At 34.6% G+C, this 19,596-nt stretch overlaps 1 protein-coding gene across 1 annotated transcript in view; it reads left to right on the top strand.

Moving 5' to 3' along the window:
• Window positions 1-19,596, top strand: part of LOC111517709 (serine/threonine-protein kinase MARK2) — a 53,850-nt gene that overhangs the window by 15,918 nt on the left and 18,336 nt on the right. Inside the window, 9 exon segments of the mRNA XM_074172262.1 lie at window positions 1,881-2,134; window positions 2,704-2,884; window positions 4,195-4,360; window positions 4,428-4,439; window positions 4,659-4,829; window positions 5,514-5,658; window positions 7,886-7,996; window positions 13,801-13,832; window positions 13,835-13,985. Coding sequence (XP_074028363.1) covers window positions 1,881-2,134; window positions 2,704-2,884; window positions 4,195-4,360; window positions 4,428-4,439; window positions 4,659-4,829; window positions 5,514-5,658; window positions 7,886-7,996; window positions 13,801-13,832; window positions 13,835-13,985 — 1,223 coding nt within the window.

Raw genomic sequence — 19,596 nt, 5'->3', positions numbered from 1 at the left:
AAATGGCATCAGTGCGATAGTTTGAAAATACACAAATTTCTGTTTTTGTTTCATTCATATACAGTTCATTAGAGTCAAACCACTGTTGAGCAGAAGCAGAAATATTTGCCGACATGTTATCAACATCACGGGTTCTATCTATATGTACAGAAAATGACGTGTCGTCAGCGTATAATATTGTCAGTAATTCTAGTTTGAGATGCATAAATTAGGAACAGGAAAGGCCTCTGTATGGATCCTTGTGGGACTCCCCTTTTGATAATACGTTTTTGACTTATCATATTGTTATTGTTAACTCTTTGTGTTCTGTTAGCTAAATATGATTGAATTATTTTATTGGGAATTCCTCTTATGCCATACCATTCTAATTTCTCCAACAGTTTATCATGACTGACACAATCGAAAGCCTTCGACAAATCTGTGAAGATAGTTAAACAGGATTGTTAATTTTCAAAAGCTTCAATAATGTTATTAGCTAATTTGTTTATAGCGTCTATGGCACTTTTACCTTTCCTAAACCCAAACTGATAATTATGTAAGAAATTTTTGCTTTCCGTGTAGTTACTAAACTGTATTAAAATAGCTTTTTCCATTACTTTGGATAGGGTGGGCAATATGTGAATTTGTCTGTAATTCTCAGGTAATTTTTCATCTCCCTTCTTGAATATAGCTAGAACTTCGGCTGGTTTGAACACTGATGGAAAAAAACCATCAGAAAGAAATTTATTTATTATGATGGTAAGTGGTTCAACGATTAGCGATGCGCATTGTTTGAGCAAATAAGTGCTGATACCATATACATCTTGCGTCTTTCTTGTTTTCAAACTCTTAATAATGATGATAATTTCCTCTTCGATGAAGGGGCGTAGGTAAAAGGATTTAAATGATGTACAGGAGTTGAGAGTAATTGGAACATTTTTGGGTGTCGCAATATTATTAACAATACTCTCCGCAAAGTAAAGAATTCATTAAAAAGATCCACATCACATTCATAAACAGATGATCATCGAACACGTCATTGCCTCTTTCAGAGTTTATAATTTTCCAGATTGTTATTTTTATTGCTGGAGAGGAATATTTGATTCGAGTAATAATTTTGTTTTGCTTCAAGCAGCATTCCATTGTATTTTTTTTACTCAGCTCGTATTGCAATTTATTGAAATCGCTAGGAGATTTTTTACTCATGTCATATGCTAATTGAACATTTAGTTTTTGCTGTTCGAAGGCATTATTTCTCCAATAATCGACATTATGGGTTTTTTTCAGTGATCTTGATTCAATGATAGAAAAAGAATTGTCAAAATGTGTCATGAATATTTCGTGGAATTTTAGCGCCATTTCCTCAGATGTCGATTTACTATACTCGTCAGACTATACACTAGTCCTGAGCTGGATGTACTATTCGATTACTTCATCACTTAGTTCACTTTTTTCTGAAAGATCTTTGGTTTTCTCGATGAATTTTTGTGAATTAACGACACTCAAATGAGATTGCAGATATGATAGGGTTTCAAACTGTATTATTCGCCATTTGGGCGATCCCATACATAGGGGACCTACAGCTGATGATGATACTAACTTGGTATTACCAAATATTAATAATATATTTTAGTTGTTCGATTGATAACCTATTCATTTTGTAGAAATTCATATTGAATATGGAATAAAGACAATAATTTTGTCTAATTTCTACTAGGTTTATTATTTGTTTCAACCGGTTTCGTTTTGTTACTTGAGAATGGTATAACCAACTGAAACCGGTCGTAACAGATAATAATAAACTTAGTAGAAATCAGACAAAAGTATTTTCTTTATTCTATAACTTTCAGCAACTCTCCAGAATATCAAGACTTCTTATTCCAAAATAATTTATTTTTTAGGGCAAAAAATATGATGGACCTGAGGTGGATGTCTGGTCATTAGGGGTTATATTATACACACTCGTCTCGGGCAGTTTACCATTCGATGGTTCAACATTACGAGAACTCAGGGAACGAGTGCTTCGTGGCAAGTACCGGATACCGTTTTATATGAGCACAGACTGCGAAAATCTCCTGAAGAAGTTTCTGGTTCTGAATCCGGCCAAGAGGGCGAGTTTAGAGACCATCATGAAGGATAGATGGATGAACCAGGGGTATGTGGGGTTAGTCGTGTTACATTTCATATGTGTTTTCGTGGAATAGTTGGTAGATTCGATGTTGATGTGGTTTTGTAGAATGCCCAAATATTTAACTGTTATTAATTGTTCCGCGAGGCTCTACAACTTCACTGCTTTTGATGGTCGTAGAGGTGTTGTAGATATCATACGAAAAAACTACACCATAATAACTCATAGATGTTCGTTTAGTCACGATGTTTCTGAGCACGTTTGTTTCTTGATACGGTGAAACTGATTCACTTGTTTTCGATTTTAGATGAAACTTCACAATGGCAACATTGGATAAAGTTTCAGACGCATCGGCGTTCTATTATTGCTACACCAAGACTGAAGAAACACTCAGAGCTTAAAACGTTTTGTGAATTAACATTATTCTTGTATGTGAATGAATGAATAAATTGTGATATTGAGAAACAAACCTTATCTTATTATGCTGTAGTTCCCATACATGACAAAACTCAAAAATATAACACACATGAATGTAACAGAGTAAGTCTGAATGTATTATTCTCGCGCATTAAAATGCTTTCGATTGGATATTTCAGGTACGAGAACGACGAACTTAAACCCTATGTGGAACCCGAACAGGACATGACTGATCCCAAAAGGATAGAAGCTCTAGTTTGTTTAGGTTTCAATAGGTACGATGTCGAAAACTCCTTAGATTCACAGAAATATGACGATGCATTCGCTACGTACTTGCTGTTAGGAAGGAAAAGCACAGATGTGAGTATTGTCTTTTATTTTATCTTTCACAGGGAACATACAGTGCATTTCTTTAATGTCTCCCCATTTCATTTTTTGAAAGGGTCAACTCAAAAAATTGAAATTTGGGATAATGAAATTAATGCATGAATACTTTATTTTGAAGTGTAATTGACAGATGAAACTTTCAAGATGGCGACTGGGCGCCATCTGGGAATAAACATTAAATGGAAATGGGGGGCCTTGTGACACATCATTTTGAAGCTCCTGACGAATACTTAACAACTCTATAATATAAAGTCAATATCTTCACCTACTACAAAATGGCGGAACATTTAATAATTTCCTGAAGACAAACACATTAATATCGATATTTCTCGAAATATTCCTTTTTATCTACCATATGGCAATTCCAACAACCCAATAAGGTTTCTTAAGTTATTTTTTTTTGTTCATAAAAACAACAAAGAAATGTCAGTACCACAATGAAAATCATTTTTCAGTTAGAATATTCTCATTTAGTTTTCGGTTTTACTAGAAGAAAGGTACCACGTCAACAATCTCTGAAATGGTCAATTCTCGTCCATCGGAAGAAAAAAATTGACGCGATTTTTATTTACGGTGCGACGCGTAACTTTCACGAGACCAAAACGATGTTCAATGAACGTTTTCCGAATCGTCCTATCTGTAGAAAATATATTTGAGGGAACTTGTATCCAAATTCACAACTACTGGTAGTGGGCATAACAAAATATACAAAATAAATGGAGTTGAAAACCTGTCACATGAAATTTTCTTTTTTTCTTTAATGAAACATTAATCCACAACAAATATTCGAGTTTGTGTTCTGGAAACAAATATATTGAGTTTTCTTATGATCAGAAGAGAGTTCAAACGTGTACAGTAGACCTGTGGTAATCCGACAAAGGTTTTGTAGGGCGATGTTGGATTATCGAATTTGTTGGATTAAAGAGTACTGCCTAAGACCCTTTATAGTTAGGTATTTTTTGAATAAGAGTAACTTTCAATCCGACAAGTTGTACGTCGAGAAAAATAGTACAAGTTAACGATGTATGTACAATCAACAGTGCGTGTCGGATACAATGGGCGCCGGATCAAACAGGGACTGGATCACCGCCGGTTCACTATATTATATTTATGAATTTGAAATTGAAAGTTCCAATTGCTTTTTTGACATCTAATGTGTATGGGATTTTTGTCTGCTATTTTGCATATAATGAATATGAGGTTGTCTTCTCTTTCACTTATTTTATTTGATATATCACAAAACCACAACTTGGGGCAACTACTTTATCTGTCGATACTTTCAGCCGGAAAGTGATGGAAGTCGAAGCGGAAGTAGCTTATCGCTTAGAAATATGACAGGCCAACAGCAAGCTACTCCTCAACCAGCTGTACAGAGTCCTCAACATCGAGGAGTGCATCGTTCAATTTCTGCCACCCACACGAAACCTAATAGAAGAGCGTCTAGCGGAGGTGAGTTTATTGTTGTTTGACAGTGAAGTTTGTGTAACTGATTGGCTTCCTTCTCTTTTCCTTCCAGGTGGCACCATAGGTAGGTAGATGTTTCCTTGTGCATAAAGGTTTCAAATAACCATGGAACAAGACTCCAGTGGTGTAAAAAATCTGCCTTGTATATAGGCTTTTTATGTTGTTTTTCTTTGTTTTTCATATACACTAATTTTCACCTGTCGCTTGTCAAACAGTATGGTTAAACAGGTCAGACTGTATTTTTTGTCACATTTTATCTGAGAAATCTTCAAATTTTCTTCAGGAGAAACTCTAAGGACGGGGCCCCAACCTCAAGTACCTGTTTCACAAAGTAATAATCACCAGTCAGGATTTAAAAGACAAAATACGGTTGATAGTGCTACTATTAAGGAAAATAGTGCCAGACTTAATGCTAGACCTGCCAGTGCTCAACCCAAACCCGCAGCAGATAACAGTAAGTTGATTACAACACAAACCTCTGTTGTATGCCTGAATTCATTTTCTACAATTTATGCCTCAGTCAAGGTATATGTAATATTCATACATCATTCAAATTCAGAAAACTACTGGAAAAATAATTCAAACCAGTTATATTTGTTAAAACTTTTACACTTCATGATATAAACTATCTTTTCGAAAATATCTTTATGGCTTTGATTATAGTCAATATATAAATACTGAGATATGTTTACGAGAGTTTATAATTTTGAATTCTCAAATATGTATTGTTTTTGTTCTCAGAAACAGACTGATTTTTTTTCAAGAAAATTTAAATTTGATTCCACACAATCATGGAATATAAATAAACTTGAAAACTATAAGTGAAATTCAAATGGTTTGTCAAAATGATCTATTGTGGTAATAATATTGATACAAGGATTTTAAGATTTATTAAAAACATTAATAATAGAATTAAAGTATGAATTACTCTTCAGAATAATCAATAATTGGGGTATTTACGAATTTGAAAGATTGTTTTCATAACATTATATTGTAATATAATGAATGCTTTTGTCTATACAACTTAAGAATTGTGAACCTACTTGTTGCGATGTGTTTACCCCAATTCTTCCTAATTCCTTCCTTTTGTCGTTCATCTAGTGTCTATTGTCCATTTTTTTGTTTTTTGTCATATCAGGTATACAAGCTCCAACTAAAGCTCGAACTGCATCTAAGAACACTGCATTATCTTTAGGAACAACAGTTGGTCGACGGTCAACCATCAGTTACGACGGAAAATCCGACAGCACGGAGAAAACTAACTTACCTGCGGATGTACCAGGGTGAGTTGAAAGAAATTCTATAAAAGATGGTTAAAACTACATACCCTTTTTGAATCTAATGTAAGTTTTTTCCTCTCCTACATTGTGATTGGGAAGACTTTTAAGTCAATAATAGAATGGAGTATATAAAAATTTACAATAAATAATCAACAGGGGAACACTTGTTTTAGATGATTTTCTCTTTCCTTTCCTCTTTCCGAAAGAATCATTTATCGATGACCGTCACATTTTCCAAAACAATTTGACTTTCTTCCTTTCATTAAAAATTCCATATCCTTTTATTGAATTTATGAAGTTGAAAACCAAATAAGTTCAAAACATGAATCTACAAAAGATTTTGTTATAATTAAACTTTCTGTGGCATAGCTGTATCCACAATAAATTTTTAAAGGTGTCTGATTCAAATTTTTCAATTGAAAAATAATATTTTGGGTGAAAAATATCAGTGAATTTTCCTTCTTTGCATAGTACCTATTTATATTTTTCTTTTAATTTTTCATCGATAAGTTGAAGAATGTTATTGATTTTGAGTTTCCTGTTTTTTTTTCAATTTTGCAATTAGTTTCTGCTGTTTTTAATGTAACAAATATTCTAAAGTATTCCCGTAGAATCATAGGTAGAACATATACATCTTGAAAAGTTGTCCCTTTTTTAAAAATCGTATCTCATTAATTTTATGTTTAACAGTTTTTTCCAAACTATCTTTCAATAATCTACCAAAGTTTTACAGGAGATTACACTTGATGTTGCTAAGGAAGATCAGTTCGAAATGAAACACAAAAATGATTTGAAGTTTGTCTTCAATGAACTTATCAGTAATGGCTTCAAATCAGAATATCTTTGGACTGTTGAAAAAATAAAGGTGAATGTTGAAATTTAGCGGGCTACTTACATTCAATTACCGATTTTTTTAAATAGGTACACTCGTCTCGAACATATTTTCACAGTTTCAGCTAGCTAGGTTAGGTTAGTTTCAAAGTGAGTGGGACTATTCTACGCTCCACCGCAAACCGCAAGGGGTTATTGTGGCTCACACCTATTAACAGCCTAGCTAATAAACCTAGCTTCTTAACGAAGCCGATTAGTTTTTATGGTGAGTGGTCATTCACGTCAGATGGTAAGGATACGGCTCTGCCGAACTCTAAAAACCTGATTCGGTCCCCAGCGGGGGGTAGGCACACAGTATGTGCTCTGCTGGTTCCTCATTTTCCAAACAGATGCGACACACACTGTCTTCCGACAATCCGAGTCTCTGCATATGATGATTCAAATGATAGTGACCTGTAAACAAGGACTGTTAGACATTGTAGTTCATCCCTACTGTAGTCCAACAACCGTTTGGTATCAAGCTTCAAAGGGTGAATAAATGCCAATCCTGGAAGATTCTACCAGAAGTCCATAAATCTTCTTGCCATCCAGGTGCTCAATCGTTGTTTGGCAAAGCCTAAAGCGATGTCAATGACAAGTTCTGGTCCGATGAAGCTGCTTGCAGAACTATCCTGTGCAAGGGATGGTAAATCTGTTAAGTCTTCCTATTGAGGAGAGTCAATTTTGGCCGAAAACAACACCCTAATCATGCCTCAGCCACTGTAATCACTAGTCACAAAAGTCAACTATGACTTTTTCCGGTTCCCGAGATAGAAAGGACGGTGTTTTGCAACCATGACAGTGATAAAAACCGAATCGCAGAGTGCATAAAGTGCATATCAAAACTGCTTTGAAAAAAGCTGGCATAAGTGCATTATATCTGAGGGGGACTACTTTGAAGAGGACAAAATAGAAATTGATGAATAAATAAATATTTTTTGAGAAAAAGGAAAATTAACCTCATAAGTGTTTTACTAAAACACAATTAGATACTTGTGATAATTAAGATATTATATAAATTATTCTGGATGGTATTGCTATAACTAGATACAGAAGTGTTCGATTTGATGAAGCTCAAAAGGTTTCGTAAACACTATAGATCCATACAGTCAATAATTGATGATTCAAATTCTATAAATTATCAAATGAGCCACAAATTAACACAACAATAAAATTTTCTATGTCTGAATCATCAACAATGTAAATATCAAGAGTTGAAATCCAATTCAAGTGTAAACTCCTGTATGTCACACTAACATTTATTATGATTGGTTTAAAAATTGATGTGTAGAAGTTAGAGTAACGTTCGATCCCCTGTAACGAAAGTAAAATTGTCTTCTTTTGCTAACCGCATGTGCAGTCCTGAGGCGATTGGTGCCGGAGACACTTTAAGGCCTGGAAAAGGTCACGTCAAATCCGCATCGGTCAGTAGTAGCGGCCCTGAAACTACTACTGATCCGTTACGTTCTAGGTAGGTTTCTGAGTGAAGATTTGGAGAACATACTTTTTTTATTTCAAATAATATTTTGAATCGATTGGCTATCTAGAATATGTAGGTAAAAAAATGTTCTTCTATATATTTCATTTTTTCAAAAAAAGTATTTCAATTTCAGGGAAATGTCAATTCATTACCGTTATTACTGCCATTTCTTGTATATCCTGCTCCAAAAAAGTGTAGGTTGTTTCAAAAGTGTTTTCGATTTTATGAGTCCACTTTAAACTCTTCTATCTCAGTGAATATTTATTCAATTTAATCAAAATAAGCGCCATTTGAATCAGTACACTTTTAACAACGTAACACAAGTCCATCAATTCTGCATGAAAATTGTGTGATCGGGATTCGATGAAGTCGACGAAGGTCGTTTTTGCCTGGTCCTGATTGTCAAAGGTTCTACCAGAGTACACATTTCTCTATGAATCAGTATACCGGGTGTCAACGAATCTATTAGACAAGTCATAATTTCTAGACTATTAGGAGAATTGAAATGAGATTTGGTATAGTTGAATGGTATGTGGAGAGGAATGTTTTCACATATTTTTCACTTTCGGGTCACTTCCGGTTTCAGCGGAAATGGCTCCGGTTCTGAATTTTTAAATGGAACACCCTGTATATTGTAACATTTTTGGATTTCTGAGACAATTCTGGATCAGAAACTGACATTGCCGGAAGTTTTTCAGCCTACTTGATTTTTTCAGAGTCACTTTTAAAATTGCTCTATGATTTTGAAGCAACCAATCACAAAATACTACTCTTCTATTGCCGTCGTCAGCATACAAATGTTGATGTAACTGATATTTAAATGCTCGATATCCGTGCTTTTTCAGTATTTTTCTTGCTGATTCGTGACTTATCTGCATTTCTCTACTAATTTCTCTTAAAGAAACCGTTTTGTCAACTTCTACCATAGCAAGAACGTTAATCTCAGTCTCCTCATTTATGACAAACCTCTGTTCTGCGTCTCGATTTCCCTCTTGCCTAAAACGACTCTCAACATAGGGAAAATACTGATGAGATGGGTGTTGCCGATTGGGATATCTCTGAGCATACAACTCAGCAGCTTTCCTTGAATTTCTGTGGCATTCTCCAAACAATAACAACATATCCTCTTTTTCACTTTGAGTATACATTATTTCGACGAAAAATTAAACTAAAATTAACGAAAATCAAGAGAAACTTCTACTTTCTGCTCATAAAGCTTATGTCACTGTCATAACCTAGGTGAGCGTTTTGTTCTCCAAAGTGGACTTGATGGAAATAACCGCAAAATATTATGCATCATTCCTATCCATGGCACCCTTGACAAAAGTAAATGAATTTGTATCGAGTATTTTCCTCAGTAATATTTAATTTATGTTCTTATTTGTAATCCAATCGCAAATAAATTAGTATCGTTAGATTTGTCAAAAAATCCTTTTTTCGGAAAGTGCTTGTCAAAAAATGGTCGCCATTTGAAAAATAATAGTTAGACACGAAAATGTTATTTTGTAAACTTGTCTCATTCATATTCAACACACTAGTCACTAAAACTCCGCTATTGCAATTTTCTGATATCACCTGAGGTCCATAGATTAGTTTACGTCCGATCATGGCCACCTAGATGCAATTTTAAAAGTGACTCTGAAAAAATCAAGTAGGCTGAAAAACTTCCGGAAATGTCAGTTTCTGATCCAGAATTGTCTCAGAAATCCAAAAATGTTACAATATACAGGGTGTTCCATTTAAAAATTCAGAACCGGAGCCATTTCCGCTGAAACCGAAAGTGACCGGAAAGTGAAAAATATGTGAAAACTCTCCTCTCCACATACCATTTATCTGTACTAAATCTCGTTTTGATACACCTAATAGTCTAGAAGTTATGACTTGTCTAATAGATTTGTTGACACCCGGTATACCATAACACAGAAAAATAAATATTTATTGTGATATGGAGCTATAAAAACATAATATTGAAACGGACAATACTTTTGAAACAACCTAAAATATCAAAACGGCAAGTATACCTTATGAAAAATTTTAAAATTTTTAATTAATTAAGAATCTGAATAAATTTTTTGGAAATAGTCGTCAAGTTTTAACTGATTCATTTGTATATTACGTGATTTTGGAAAATGTATGTTTTTCTACACCTTCCTCCTCAGGTAGTAGGTTTTTATGTTTAGCATCATTAGTATAGTATTTTGTCCCTGTAATGAATATTTTGCCAACAAAACTTTTATAGTAGTAGATGATAACATTGCCTGTGTATCTAAAAAGAAGTTACGAAATGTGTTTTATAGTATCTCTAATTAATGAGTATTTATGAAATATGAACATATTTAATCAAGAAGACACAGTTTTCCCCTGTGTCTTCTTTGATTCCAAATTCAGTTTCCACAAAATTGAATCTATACAGTTGTGATGTATTGTTTATGGGTTTTCAGTCAACAGAATCTACTAGTTTCAGATGGGGCTCTTCATCTGAACTGTTTGTATTGTCACAACTCACATACTGAAGTATTAGGTTAGGTTAGGTTCAAAGTGGGTGGGTCTATTCAACCCTCCACCGCAACCCGCCAGGGGTTAAGTTCGGTCACACCTATTCTCACTCTACCAAATGAACCCAGATGGTAGGAGTACGGCTCTACCGAACTCTAAAAACTTGACCTGGTCCCCAGTGCGGCAGGCACAAAGTATGTGCTCTGCTGTTTCATCATTTTCCAAACAGAGGCGACATACACTGTCTTCCGACAGTCCGAGTCTCTGCATATGATGATTCAAATGACAGTAACCTGTAAGGAGTCTTGTTAGACATCGTAGTTCATCCCTACTGTAGTCCAACAACTGTTTGGTGTCAATCTTTGAAGGGCGAATAAACGCCTTGGAGTGAGCCAATTCTGGAAGATTCTGCCAGAAGTCCATAAATCTTCTTGCCATCCAGGTGTTCAATATTTGTTTGGCAAAGCCTAAAGCGATGCCAATGACAAGTTCTGGTCCGATGAAGCTACTTGCAGCACCCTCCTTTACAAGGGGGTCAGCAGCCTCATTGCCTTCCAGGCCAGTATGGTCAGGAACACAAACCACTTACTCTATAGACGCTTCACGGCAATGGTATTGGTCGAAGATGCTTTTGTAGTTCGTTGTTCCCAGCTGTAGAGGTCGCAGCAATAATTTGTAAAATTATGAGCATGCGTAGTTGACGACAATGCTGTCAGCTGGCAACGATTTTCAGCTCCCTCTGTAACTTAGAATCGGAACTAAACAAATAAGCGGGAAACTTAAACGCAACCATTGAAACTTTTCCTAGAGATCAATTACCCTAACACCAAACTGATATTTTCTGCACTCGACGCACGTTTCGCTAACAAGGTTGGCATCTTCAGGTGAAGAAAATTGATACAGTATCAATTGATAGATGAAGATGCTAACCTTGTTAGCGAAACATGCATCGAATACAAAAAATATGTTTGGTGTTAGGGTAATTGATATCTAGGAAAAGTTTCAACTGTTCACCAAAGGATCCAATCTCATAGTTTATTAGCTTATATGTAACACTTTGAAAGTGTTACATATAAATATTCTGATTTGCTACTGAAATCAAAATAAAGTCATTGCTATGGTTGATTCCAATACCAAGATAGAAATAATATTCATATTCTTGAATGTGGTTGTCTATCAAAACAAAAGTGTATAATTTTATAAATATCATAAAAACATTAAACAAATGAAGGTGTTGGGTAACAAAGCCTTCTAGCCCAGTCACCACCATATTCTCTGATAGAGATGAGTCTATTTGCATCAGATTCATAATTGGTTGAAAACATTGTGTTTTTGCAATTTGAACATATAATGAAGCCAGCTACATAACTAGTGGACAACTCATTAAACTTTCCAGATAGAGTGCTATATTCTGATAGTGTTATATCTGCATATTGTATAGCTTCAGTAATATTACAGTCAGCATTACGTTCACAAAACAGTCCCTTCAAAGAATTAAACAAGTTTTCACATTTGTCATCTCCACAATTGAATGAATTTCTGTAAAATGAAAGGACTGTATTTTTAATACATTCATACATTCATAAAACTGTGCTTTTGCACAGTTTTATGAATGCTTGTGAATTGGGAAGCTGAAGGATTGGTGTATAAGGCTCCAAAGCTTCTTAATTGACCAAACATATTTTCAAGCGGATCCTGGTTCAGCCGTCTTGTTAACAAATAATCAAAACCATTAGACTTCAGAACCTGCCAAATATTTTTCACATTTTTTATGACAAATGACCAATTCTTCAGACTGGGAGGACTTCTTTGATCATGGCTGAAGAAGTTGACGGCTCATCTGAATCGAATAGATCTATTTCATCTGAAAATAAAATAGTAGGCAAACTTATTAAAAACTGCTTAGATGAAGGTTCAAAATAATTGTGGCAATGAAATATACAAATTGAAATGTTTACGCATCTCAGAAGTCACGCTAATTTGAGGATTGAGATGTCAGAACTGACTGTTGATGATGAGAAGAATAATTTGACCTGAATTGTTTTATTATTTGGACATTCAAGAATTGAATGGGAGTGTTTCTCTCACCTCTCAAATATAATGTAGGCACAGCCATTAGTTGAAGTCTACTCGACATCGATGAATGGTATTTAGCCTCGAAATGTTTATGACAAACTCTTTTAGTAATAACACTGGATAGATATGTTTATATGAGATTCAAACTAACTGATCGGAGAACACTTATAAAAATAATACGTATCAAATTCCTTCCAAAGGAAAAATGTCAAAAACGACATAACCTATAATCTCTGCAGAGACCACAAACCACTTTAAGTAGTTTGTGGCAGAGACCCCTACAGGTGGGCACAACAAACTACAAAAACGACTGTGATCTTGATCATTTGCGTGAAACGTCTATAGGGTAAGTAGTTTGTGGTCAGGAATCCAGACCGGAGACAATCTGTTAAGTCTTTCTATCGAGGAGAGTCGTTTTTGGCAGTATACTGAAGTATTACTTCCTTTATAGTTTGATAAACGGGATCAAGTTGTACTGAATCCACATCACCAATAGACTCATCAGATTCGCCTGATTGAAAGAAACTAATGTACAATTGTTTCTTATAATTATTACAGAACTTACCGGCAACATGAGAAGGATCTGCAGTACTTGTATATCCACTCGGTACTTTGTATCATTTTTGTAAAACCTTAATTTGCATTTCAATCTCTTTCTTGAAGACGATTCACACTCACTTCCACTCTCAACACTGCTTTCTGGAAAATATTCTTCAGACAAGTCATCTGCAGCACATGGATCATCCTCTTCATCTGACATTTTTTGTATTTTCTCTAGAGTCTAGACCTTCACCGTAACCAATTTTAGCGAGCTTTACGAAGAACGAATGAAGACTGAATGACGCAAATTACTCACTGAAGATCACATTCAAGGACATAGACTTGACCAGCCCTTATATCTTCGGGGCACAGTATTTGTGCCATGCAGCACAGAGCGACAAAAAAACGTGGTTTGGGTTTTACAATTATTGTGGCAGCAAACGTGTTAACCGATTAAAATGAATAAAAATCGGTGATCATACTTCACATTCATCCTATTCTGCTTTCCTACATTAGAAATGTTCATATCCATGTGCAGTTAACTTTTTTATTGACATAAATGAATTATTTTTTCATCAAACGTTTGTAAATTCAAAAAATTTGCACATTTCGTTATTTTCTTGTCAATTGCCTGTACATGCAATCCATTTATTCGTACTCTAACTCGACTTCTTCCATCGCAGTCGCACGACCGCCTCGCCGGCAGCCACAAGACAGCAGGCTTTCCCAGAAACACGTCGTCAAGAAGTACCTTCCACTCTGGTCAGACGAGACCTAGGGCCACATATGCGCAGGGCTCCCCAGGAGATTCACCGCACACTAGACCATCATTTTTTGCCAAATTCAGCCTCAAAGGATTTACAAAAAGGTGAGTGATTTTAGTGAAAGATTATTTTTAGGTGAATAGTGTAAAAGTTGTTCTGAAATGGGATGGTCTGAAACTTGTATTATCAGCCATTAAAATAAATCACTAGGGCCTTTTGTTGGGAAACCCATTTTTTATAACAAAAAGTTACTGCAGTTTCAATAGTAAAAATATTGGATATTTCTTGAAACTCGACAATAAATAGTCCACTCAAGATTGAGACCCAAAATAAGATTCAAATAGTTATAAATTTCGGAGTTATTTTTATTTTTGATATGTTGAAAAAATGTAATTCTTTGTAAAAAGTTCTGTCATCACAAAATTTAAAACCCAAAAATAAGGAGAATCTCTTATCAAACAGATACAGACAATTATATGAAGTTGGCTCGAGAGTAAAATAACTTTATTTTTGAAGATACAATCTTTGATGAAAGTTTTCTACATTTCTTCTGATAACTTCATAGGTGAATCAACTTAAATCATTCAATTTACTATTTAAAAATTACTGCAATGTGAGTGAGTCTATTGGACCCTCCACTGCAATCCGCGAGGTTTTATTATGACTCACACCTATTCAAACTCGAGGCAAGCACAGAGTATTTCGCTGTTACATCATCTTCCAATCATAGATGATATGCAGTGTCTTCTGGCAGTCCAAGTCTTGGACGTCAGCGGGATCAGTTAGTGTGAGCGGTTCTTTTAATCATTCAGTCGACGATCGATTTTCACTGCGTATTATCCAACTTGTGCTAGGAATCACTATCACTATTAAAAAAGTAAGACCTCGTTAATAATTACCTCGCACAAGTTTCGACTTTTCTGGGTTGTTTGGGGACATACATTGAAGAATGTATAAATGCCTTGGAATGAGCCTCTCCTGGTTGACTTTGCCCGGAGTCTGAAACTCTTTTTAGAGTCCAGGCATTCAGGGCTGGTTTGGCAAAGCCTAAAACGATGCCAGTGACAGTTTCTGCTGTGATAAAACTGCTTGAAACGCCCTCTCTCGTAAATAAGCAGCTTCATTACCTATCAGGCCAGTGTGGCCATAAATCCAGACCAAAGATAATTTGTTGAGTCTTCCTATTGAAGAGACTTTTTTTGGTAGTTCACTACCAACTTGAACGTTGCTTGGTGACGTCTGAGTGCTTCCAAAGCCACTTGACTGTTCAAAAATATTTTTATTGATTAATGTGTTGGCTTGGTTATTGCCAGTCTCTCCACACACAAATCAGTGGCATAGATTTCTGCTTGGATGTTCGCATAAGCCCCCAGGCAAGTTGATATGTATTTTCTGGGTCTGACTGTATACACCGGGATCAGAACCTGAAGGAGAATCCATTCGCATCTAATCTGGTCCAGGACTTTATAAGGCTAGTTGAAGTTGACAGTTGGAAGCACTGAGTTGGAGGTCATTGCCAGAATGCTGTGACATTTAGTGTCGGCCAGTAGTCTGCTATGCTCAGTATGCAATTTGCAATACGCATGATTCTGTATGATTTCCAACTAGCGTCTCTTCCCAGAAAGCTATGTAGAGGAGGTGAGCTGACCCTGTGTAGCTGATAGCACCAAAGATAGTCATGCAAGCCTCTACCAGCGAGCCAGAACCGTTTACTGTAAAGGTTTTGGTGACCAGGAAATTGCTCCTTACGTAATCATTGGTCCGACAGTGAGTCAAGAAAGATTTTTTATCAAGAATAAATTTTAGATATTTCACCTCTGCTTTAAATAGAAAAACATTACCATTGAATGAAAGTGTTGCATCCACTCTGTAGAGCAGATTTGGCACCAAATATAGAAAGAGAATGGAATAGAAGAAACATATTTATTCATCTGTCAAAGCAGTACAAAATATGTTACAAGTCATAATACACTGATGTACCTACTTTATCAGACTAGTCATATATACAGATCTAAATGAGTAATAGGTATTAAACATTTGAATTTAAATTCAACAACACATTTAAAATAGTTATATATTGAAATTTATGTTCGTTTAAAACGAAAATGTAAAGATTTTTCAACTGCAGAAACTCTTCCACAAAATGAAATGCTCTTATGAAAAATTGATATAAAAGAGATTTGAAACATTTTGTGTCTTCAACATTTTTTTGGCCAACTACTATGTTTTCATGTGTTTATAACATAGGATGCCTTTATGCATAAGGACATTTTGGCCAATGGTTAGCCTTGAGATTGGTTAGTGTAAGTTTTCTGTTCCTGGCTCTTTGTAATTATGATGAGAACTGTTTTTAAGTAACTCCTGTGAAGTAGTTAGAGATATTTAAAATGGCGGCACTGTTGGAATAAATAATTCAACAAATATTTGGCTGCATGGCGATCTTTGGTTGACACTTTTGATGCATCTGACGAATTATTTTTGTGATGAATATTTGGTCAATATGACTTGAGCCTCCCAGAATATCAAGCCATATGACATATTCGACTGTACCAAACCATAGTAGTAGACCAACATTAATATGTCCCTAGATAAAGTATCCTTCAATTCCCTCAGTACAAAGCAATTTTCACTCAGTTCATCATTTAATATTTTGATATGACTTTCCTAGCTCATTTTGTGATCGAAAGTGACACCTAAGAATTTAGTTGTGGTGACCTGTTCTATACTTTTATTAAAGAGAATTAATGAGTAGTATTTTTCGAAATGAAATATATGAAATTTTTTCTATATTGACACCCATTAGTAGTAAACCACTCATAAAATTGTTGTGCAAGATTGTTGGCAGGTTGTTTCTGTCAGATATTATCATTGTTGTGTCATCTGCATACATAATATTTTTTGCTTGTGTGCATGATAAATAAATGTCATTGACAAAGATAGTGAACAACAGTACTGGACCTAGTATTGATCCTTGAGGTACCCCGACATTGACAATTTTTCATTCGGATTTCGCATTTTCCAACATGACTATTTGTTTGCGATCTTTAAGATGTGTTATTCTCCAATTTAGTGATGTTCCTCTGAAAGTTATATGGTAAAGTTTTTCAAAAATGAGACAGTGGTTTACTGTGTCAAATGTTTTACTTAAATCAAAGAAGAGAGTGATCTAAGCATTCTTTGAGTTAATATGTTCATAAACATGTGTGCAATGGCAGAAGTTGTTATTTTGTTGAAAGCCATGTTGGAAGGTACCTTGAAAATGTTAAGATCCAATGAAATGTGTTAAACTAATGTTAAATGCCAATATCTATGATTTTTGTAAGTTGATTTTGTGAGCAGATGATTTTATAGTTATTTATATCTTCTTTTGATCCTTTATGTTCATATATTGGAATTGATTTAGAGGTCTTCAAGTTGTTAATATATTTTGTCCTGATGCAAATGAGTAATTGATTATATGAGCTAATGATACACCGATTGATTTGTTTACTAAGTATAATACTTTGCCATTGATTTCATCAATACACAGTGATGGTTTGCTAGTGGTCTTACTAATTATCCATTAATCTCACATGGTGTTCTTGGATTAAGAAATAGGGCATGTTCCTGTATGGTGACATTGTTAATCTGCATTGGTCTGGCTTAGAATATCGTACATTATTGACAGAAAAGTCGCTCAAAATGTTACATATTTTATTTTTATCAATTATCGTTTCTTTAGTCACCATAACTGATTTACTGTGTTTATATTTGATAAGTCCCTTTTTTCATTGAATATTTTCCCGCTCTCTTTTGTTATATTAGATGAATTTTCCAGTCTTGTATATATATTTCACTTGCCTCATCTTTTCCTGGAGAGATAGTTTTCAGGTTTCTGTATTGTTTTCTAATGATTTGATTAGTTGTTGTTTTTACAATAATTTCCATTTCACTCACCATTTTATGTAACTCCTTTATATCATTGTTATACCAATTTTTATTAGTTTTTATACTCATTTCGAATTTTTTTACTTTAAATGCTAAATTGTTGTAGTTATATGAAAGTGTACTGGAAATTCCTCGAACATGACATTTACTTCAGATGAGCTGAAAACTCCTCGCCATTGTTCAGTACTCATCAGATTTCTGAAGGTTATTAAATAAAAGTCTGATATATCTCTTTTCATATAGGTCCCATTTCTTGCCAAATTACTCATGTGAAGTTCATATTGACACAATTGAAATGTATGATCTGATATGTGATTACCTTTCTCATATATATACTGACACCAGATATTCGAGAAGATCAAATCAGTGCATGTGGAGCTTTTAAATATGATTCGTGTGGCTTCTAAAATGTAAATTTTCATTCAAAATTCTTCGAATATGTTTATTAAATCTCTACTACTTGTTGTACCTATAAGCATTGAAATCCATATCTCCACTCACAATGTAGTATTTATTACTTGAATAGATATCACACATCAGCTCATACAGTTTATCAAGAAATACATCACTTTCAGGTGTTCTATATAAGCATACAAGAAATAGTTTGAACTTCAATAATTTTAGACAAGCAATGGAGCTTTCAAAGTCTGTTCGCTATTCTTATTGGATTCTATGGATTTTGCAAGTGAAAGATACTTTTCTCTGATCTATATACAAGTGCGACCTTTATGATATTTATTGCAACTTGAATTACTAATTGACTTAAAACCTTATAGTTCAAATACCTGAATTCTTGTGTTTTGAGTCAATGCTCTGAAATTCAGCAAATGTGAAAGTCATTTAGGTCAAATATTATTTCAATGACTCTAGCTTTGTTTGATATTCCTTGAATATTGAAATGCAAAAGTACAAGATTTTCTGTTAGGCTGGTCTTTTCATTTATTAAAGTTTCTTCGTTTTGTTCCTTGTTTTGTCCAAAATAGTTTTTGGTCTCTTATGTTCTTCTGACTATTGAGATTTATGTGGATTGTCTAGAAAGTGTTGATCCAATTTGAAGTTGAAGCGACATCATTTTCTGGTGGCAAACCCCCTTTCTTTCTGTGGAAATAATTTCACTAATAGATGTTGTATAATTCAGTTTAGAAGACAAATAACAGATTCTTCATAATTTCGGTATAAAAGTATTTATTTGGCATTTTTCAGATGATCCTAAAATGCCAATCGGGTGTCGATAAAATGATATCAGAGGAGGACTACTCACTTAGTTTTTCTTGGGGACATTGGGTATTTGGTAGACATTATGAAACTGTATGGTTTCCATCATACATTTTTTTATTTTTGAAAAATTCCAGTCAAGAAACCTTTTATATCACTTGAACTCCCCATGCCATTGAAAAACAAATGGTTGTTGGAACACAATTAGATGGACTTTTCAGCATGGGTTACATATCAAAATTTCATCGCTCGATACAAAAATTACTGTGCTTCCTAACACAACCTCTCTTGTTGAATTCCGTGAGTGGGTTTCAGGTTTTAGTTGTGACGGATTTCATTTAAAAATTTGAAAGCATTGATTGATATCCTTCATCTAATGTACATTAGATCAATAGACTTTGTACTCGGGCCATTTAGTTATAGAGTATTTTTGTTTTCTATGATATACTGGTTCAACTACTACTTTTACTGTAGTATTGTTTCCTCTTCCAATTTTCTTAGTGATTCATTTAGAAAATAGAATATGTAGTATAAGTAAGTAGCCAATAACAACCTTCAAATCAATAACTAAAA

Source organism: Leptinotarsa decemlineata, unplaced genomic scaffold (assembly GCF_025532065.1).
Source record: "Leptinotarsa decemlineata unplaced genomic scaffold, Ldec_3_MD MMD2_tig00000035_RagTag_RagTag, whole genome shotgun sequence".
Taxonomy (NCBI): domain Eukaryota; kingdom Metazoa; phylum Arthropoda; class Insecta; order Coleoptera; family Chrysomelidae; genus Leptinotarsa; species Leptinotarsa decemlineata.
The sequence above is the reverse complement of the archived record's forward strand: the minus strand, read 5'-3'. Positions and strand labels throughout refer to the sequence as shown.